This window comes from Epinephelus moara, chromosome 18 (assembly GCF_006386435.1).
Source record: "Epinephelus moara isolate mb chromosome 18, YSFRI_EMoa_1.0, whole genome shotgun sequence".
NCBI lineage: Eukaryota > Metazoa > Chordata > Actinopteri > Perciformes > Serranidae > Epinephelus > Epinephelus moara.
In genome coordinates this window covers 19,088,236-19,095,173 of record NC_065523.1, presented here as the reverse complement: position 1 = coordinate 19,095,173, position 6,938 = coordinate 19,088,236, and the positions used below count along the sequence as shown (strand labels likewise).

At 41.4% G+C, this 6,938-nt stretch overlaps 1 protein-coding gene across 3 annotated transcripts in view; it reads right to left on the bottom strand.

The window, feature by feature from the left end:
- cdip1 (cell death-inducing p53 target 1) overlaps positions 1-5,877 on the bottom strand; it is a 10,890-nt gene extending 5,013 nt beyond the window's left edge. Inside the window, exons 1-5 of one of the 3 annotated variants that reach the window (XM_050069165.1) lie at positions 5,776-5,877; positions 4,777-4,817; positions 3,431-3,580; positions 1,461-1,601; positions 909-1,185 (exon numbers count right to left, since the gene is read on the bottom strand). In XM_050069165.1, coding sequence (XP_049925122.1) covers positions 909-1,185; positions 1,461-1,601; positions 3,431-3,506 — 494 coding nt within the window. In that variant the 5' untranslated portion in view covers positions 3,507-3,580; positions 4,777-4,817; positions 5,776-5,877. The remainder of the gene's footprint in view (positions 1-908; positions 1,186-1,460; positions 1,602-3,430; positions 3,581-4,776; positions 4,818-5,775) is intronic. The other 2 variants (XM_050069167.1, XM_050069166.1) reach the window with 2 other exon arrangements.
- Positions 5,878-6,938: the final 1,061 nt, after the last annotated feature.

Sequence of the window (6,938 nt, the reverse complement as noted above, 5' to 3'; positions counted from 1 at the left end):
AGAAAATAGTCCCAATTGATAGCAAGGTCTGACGTAATGCGGGGATGTTTTAAAATTATTGAAACAGTCTAACAAAACACATGCATACTTTTTTGTATCTTAAAACCTTTTGGTTACGTGTCCCCCGTACATCTTCAGAACTACTTTTTCTCCGGTAAGCTACAGGCAATTTCTCAGAGCAGGAGGCTCGTTGAGAGTAGTGACACCGTCACATCAGAGCTACAGATGGTCAGCGTTTCACACAACTTCATGTCCAAAAACCTGAACTATCACTTTAAAGTAATAATCTGAGCCTGTCAGTGGCAAAAATAAGTCCTTTCAATAGATGTAAATTGACAGGAAAACATGCCCCGACTGATTTTATTGCAGCCTATTTCACTGCTGCCGGTTGCAACATCTTGCTCGATAATGGACCAATTTCATAAATTATTGTTGCAGTTAATCACTTACAAACAAAAACATGGGAAGACTCGGTCCAGGTTAATAAATACCAGACCTACACTTAAAATGCTGCACACAGCACCGTTACACTTATGGAACGCACAAGGAGCTCTCTTCAGTGACTTAAAATGACTTGGAATGAACATGTCTATAAATGCCAGCCATAAAGTTCTGGCTGAGGTTAAGTCTAAGTGATATGAATCAATTAAATGTTTAACCATTCTTGAGACAGAAAAACATTCTAATAATTTATGGATGACCCCTTCAGAGAATTGCATATGCACAGGCCCAGCTTTAAAAATCTAAATTCTTCCACCTCGGTAAATGAGCCCTGTGTCTTTTAGAAATGGTGTCACTTCTTCAAGTCTTACGTGTGTAATACATGTTTATAAATTAGAGGGTGCAGGGCTGACAAAACCCACAGCGAACAACCGCTAGGTGACCTCGATCAGTGTGCTGCTACTCACCCTACGAAGAAGCAGAAGAGGCAGAAGAGTGTGTTCATGAGGCCGACATCATGGGAGATGCGGGTGACGATTGCCTGCTGACAGTGCGGACACACGGTCTGCACTGGTGAGGTCTGGAACATTTCCCCCTGCAGTACGGTCACAGTGGTGGCTGCTCCCGGAGGAGCCAGGACGGTCGCTGTGTGACCTCCCATGTGGACAAAGTGACTGGGACCAGGGCCCATCTGTCCTGGCATTGGGTGAGGATAGTGACCGGGCGGAGGTGGGTAGGGGCCTCCTGTGCAGAAGGAAATGACACTTAATATAGTGTACTGGTGAAAACATTGAATTCAATAGTACTGCCGAACCCACTGAGAATTAACATTATGCAGCTTTTAGTCATTCTATACTCTATTAACGAGTGTTTCCAAAGGACATTAGCAAGCCAGATGCTGTGCTGAGGTGAGGACTGAACCTGCACTGGACTGCGCAGACATAAAAATTGAATAAATATTGGAATTACATCACAAGAAGTGGTTTTATGTGTTAATATATGCAAAGTGTCTGCAGCACCTTGTGGTGGTGGAGGCATTGGCATGGGCATGGGCCCTTCTCCAGGTACATGTGGGGGAAGAAAGCCTGGCTGTGGGGCCTCATAAGGTGGAGGACCGTAGTCTGGAGGCAAGGGCTGTCCCTGTATTGGAACATTTCTTACTGTAAGATGACACAAAGAAAAGAAATGGCATTAAACACAGGTGTGCACAGGTTTGAGTCAGAGTCAACAGAAGCAAAGATTTCATACTGCAAGATTCCATCTTACAAGCAAATATTATACGACTTCACCATCTATTTACATGTTTACAGTTCTTGGTATACTGACAGGTGTCAAGGTTAAAGGTATACTACGCAGGATTTTCCTATAAAGATTCATACAAAAGTAGGTGTCCTTCTCAATCGTCACTCACAACCAGGGTTACCGAGTACCAATTCTCGTTAAATCCATCTGTGCCAAATTTCGGTACCTGTGAGCACATCTGAGTGACAATGCCAGGTTAAGAAGAGAGGAAAAAGTGCCGCTAAGTGCCCAGAATCCCGGAAGCCGGCCACAGAGCACTGGGGCTAGCAACTGAGCCCAGCCACGGAGCTCCACGGCTGCCCAGTCGGCTGCTTCACTGGGTTCCTAGCGAGCCAAAATAATCGCTGCAGTGCCAATCTGCCAAGATAGTTTCAGCTTCTTTTCTTTTCTATATTATTCCTAGCCTGGTATCCCTATTAGACAATCGCACACGCACAAGCAGACAGACAAACAGAGACAGATAATTAGCTCTCTGTGTGATAATAAAAGAGCAGTGGAGCAGAAATGCTTTTTAGTCTACTTCTTCACCCCTGCAGCTTGTTCAGAAGTTACATTTTTGATATTAAAGAGACAGTACAGAAAAAAAGGTACCAAATTCCAGGTACCGTAACCACTACTGCTACTAGCACTACAAAAACACAAATATAGTGGAGCTAAAGGAGTTGGCTTCCCCTCTTACTTTCACTGAAGAGGGCTGAAGGAGAGGATGGGGAAGCACGCTTGGCCTGTTCTCTGTTGACCAGGGAGGTGCCAGTCGTTAGCTTAGCTAGTTTGCTCAAGTGTCGGCTTTTCCATTACAACAAATGTGATGTTACTACAGTGAAACAACAGCCTGCAGTGTCGTACAAGCAGTGTAAGGAGTAGGGGCCAAGTTTGAAATAGGACTGCAACTAACAATTATTTTCACTGACGATTATTTCTTCGATTAGTTGACTAATCATTTTTATCGAAAAATGTGGTAAAATGTTGAAAAATGTTGGTCTCACAAACCCAAAATTATGTCATCTAATGTCTTGTTTCGTACTCACGACACTCACGTTTTAGTTCACCATCATGGGAGAGTGTGTAAAGCTGCCAATATTTGAATGTAAGAAGCTGCAATAAGAGTATTTTGGGGTACTTTCATAGTACAATGACTCAAACCGATAAGTCGACTACTAAAATAGTCACCAATTATTTTAATAGTCGATTAGTCATAAATAGTCACCAATTATTTTAATAGTCGATTAGTCATCGATTAGTCGACTAATCGTTGCAGCCCTAGTTTGAAAGTTACGTTTTTCTACAGGTCCTGCATAGTATACCTTTAAGACACATTGAAGCTGCTTCATGACATCAGCAAGTTTAACATTCATGTCACTGGAGCCTGTCTCTGAGATCAGTGCTGTCCTGTGTGCCTGGATCTTCTCACATTAAAGTTTCATTCTCAAATCAACATGAAAACAAACTGCAGCCACTGGTCAGCTGGCGCTGCTTGATTATCACAGTGCATTAAAAACATTTTCTCCTTCGTGAAAGTATCTAGGTTAGTGAATCACTTTCTAAACAAACAGATGGACTATTTTTAAGTCTCCATGGTGACAGTTTACTCAAGCCACAATAATTAAAATCAGGTCACACACACTCCGTCTCCGTCTGTGAGTGCCTGTTAACAATCACAACAACCCTCCATGTGTGGTTTTATTACCAGGTTGTCCATTCTTCTCCTCAATAAGTGGGGCGCTGGGACCTCCAGGGTACGGAGGAGGAGGATCACTGGACATACTGGCCGGAAGTCTGTATAGGGAAAGGGGTTGGGCACAGAGCTCCCTTCAAATCTCTCCTGAGGACTTTTATTCTGTGAGAGAGAGAAAAATTTTTTTGCACAATTTGAGTCCCATGGCTAATTACTCTCTGACACCGACTTCTCCCAAGCCTTAAAATGTCCCAACAACAGTCAGAGAGGCTAATTAAGTACTTTGTGTAACTGCCGATGTCAGTCTGCACATGTACCACAAGTTTCACAACATCTGAGTAAAATGCAGTGAAGTTTTAATCAACTTTCTGATGGAGAGCAGTGACCTCTGGTTTAGTGGAGCAGCGCCTGATATTACCAAGTGATCAAAATAGTTTAAAGCTTTTAAAAACTGCTCTTGTAAAATGCTTTGAAATTGAGACAACAAACAAATATGTTTGATTAAGTGAGCTTTACCAAAATCCACAGTTATTAGTGAAATTTTAAGTAGATAAATATTTTCGTGTCCTGATAGCTTACTCCCACTTGTAAGTGAAATGCACCCTTCCATGACCTGTTTCTGTGCAAGCTTGATTATTAATTAATGCAAAAAAGTTAGTGGTAGTATGAATTTTGTTCTTTTTGGCCATTGGAGCTGGATTTAAAAGCAGCTGACAATCCAGTGTTATGATTGAGTGCCCTAATGATTATCAGAACAGTAAAGAAAATGTTAATAAAAGGATTTTCAAGATAAAAAATGTACCAACTTTTGAGGTCTGAATGAAATGAGGACAGAGAAAAACCACACAAGTGAGAGCTCCCCAGTCGTGTCTCGGAGCTTGAGTTCCAGTAGGAAGCATGATTTTCTCTCAAGCTTAACAATGCATGCTGTGGCTGAATGCAAAACACGTCTTAGAGTTCTGGATTATTTATTTTGGTGTTTTTACAATGAGCCTGAGCTTATTTTACTACGATGCTGTAACTGTGGAGGGCTGCATGGCACATTTCAACACAACAAAATAGAGCACTGTGCTATTTCATGTCTTGTGTGGCTAAAACAAAAAAACACAAGGGTTCAATTACAGAATAACACCTGCACAATACAACAGCTGTGAAACAAATACTACATGTGAAACTGTGACGTGTCAGTGAGGTGTTGCTGCTTCTCCCTGATTATTATCGAAGCTATGTATGGTATGGGAACAATCTGCACGTCTTGCACAGTTTAAAACATGCAATTGTGAAATGGTCCTTGACAGATGTCTGCAACTGTCAACACGGTCACAAATAACTGGCTAACAAGGAAAACAAATATTTACCTGCTACTGGGTTAAGAAAGATGTAGAAACTGTGCCACAACCTGTAATATGACGACAATACAAGTTGCTTTAATAAGGTACATCTGCAAAGATGGGCAACCCCAGAACAAATGTAATGACCACAATGCACAGGTGTAATTTCTGTCAATCTAGCGGGGTTAATTCTGTAGTTTTCCAACATTAAATACCATCACATTAGTGGCTGTGGTGCCCAAAATGTAGACCTTTCGTTAGCCTCAGCAGATCTGCCCCCATCTTTGCTCATGTAGTGACGTCAAAAACAAAAAAGCAAAATAAAAGTGAAACACCACCGCAATAACAACTCTTTGTGCAACATTAGGTGCTTATTAGCTAATAAATAACCCTAACTGAAGTTTGACAGGAAACATTTTCTTACAGTGGTGTGAACGCTCCTAAGCTAACCAACTAGCTAGCTCGCTGGTGTTTTTTTAAATCCTTCCCATGGATGTGATCCTTCCCCAGATAATCCAGCTCAAAGCTACTTGCACAGCTAACCATGAATAACTTAGTTACATAATAGAGGTTAGAAACCAGGACTGGTGTTAACTTGAACTGGGGCACGTATCTTATACAAATATGTCTCACATTAGCATTTACGTTGATTGACACGGTAGCTAACGGAGATAACCCGGAGTTGTGCTAACGCTACTAGCATTGGCTAGCTAGCCAGGCAGGCAGCAGATAATTTACCCTATCTGGTTTTTATAAAGATGTTAAAGAGCGAGTGTTTGTTTGTACTCAGCTGGTTAGGTAACTTGGAAGACAAGGGTGTGTTTGTTTAGCCAGAGCAAAGCATGTTTGCTAGCTGTCGTTAGCTAACGTTAGCTAGCGTCGCCATTCTAAGGCACAGAAACAACAGGCTAAAGATAAAACCAGAACCATGCTAGTGAATGGACAAAACGTCCAGAGCACTGTGAAACATTGTGTATGGTCGAGAATGTGATGATGCAGCTGTCAGTGTGCTGACAGACAATTTACCTGGTTTTGTGAGACACGCAACCTGTCCGCGGTGTAACTGATGTTGTTTGACGTTAGCAGCTCTGATCCTGCTGATGAGGGTCAACATCCGCTGAGACGGATTTACACCAGACGTCATTAATTGTTTTTCACAAGCAGGGAATTTACAAAAAGTGACAAGCGACACATTTGTATCATTATTTACTCCCTTTGAGTGTGTGTGTGAGTCAAATTTAAATTGCACCCATAATAAAATAAAGAAAAACAAAAAACAAAAGACGGTTTATTTTATTTTGAAAGTAAACACCGGAAGTGTTTCGGGCTTGACGCTTCAACAGCAGGTAGTTTCCAGTACTACACTCTTAAACGCATCAGTACACCGAGTCCTGTAATGATCACACCAATAATGAGTTTTACAAATATATATTTATGACAGTTATTTCCTTATCAATGTTATATTGCATTCGTGTGGAGTCAGAATAATCGGAAAAATGAGTTTCCAGCAACACCGCAACACTTTGGGGTCAACTGTCCTAGGGTCAAAGCAGACACAGGGTAAACAGTAATATATGAATTATGCATATTAATGAAAAAATGAAACTATGATAGAGCTATTTTGCCCACTAACTAACACATAGACTATTGGGGATAATTTAGTTTAGTGGTGATCAGTCCACCATTTACCACAAGATAGTAGAGGAGACGATTTGCTGCCCTCTGGTGGTTAAATAGAGGGACCATACACCCTTACAGTCTTTGCTGGGAAAGAAGAAACGTCTCCATGTTCTCCAAGGTTATCAGGCATGATCTGAGGGACAACATTAGGCCTACACAGAATTAACTGCGTGATAATAGGGCATCATCTATTATTGTGGAAAAGAAATACATTTGGTGGCAGACATTCAACAAGGGTAGGCTACTAAGCATGAACAAGCAAGAAGTCTAATAAAACTAGGAAATGAAACAGACTGATTCAACATCAGTTTTCTCTCAGAGAAAATATATTTGTACATGCAGATTGTCACCAGCAGGTGGTGGAAGAACCGTTTACAGAGGAGCCTTTGTTCTTTGGTATTCACAGGCGTAATATGCTCAGTGCCCTTGGTTCTTATTAGAAGTTTGGCACAGCAATCTGAATGAGCTGAAGTTGTCTGATGGTCTTTTTGGGGTGAACCACAGAGGTG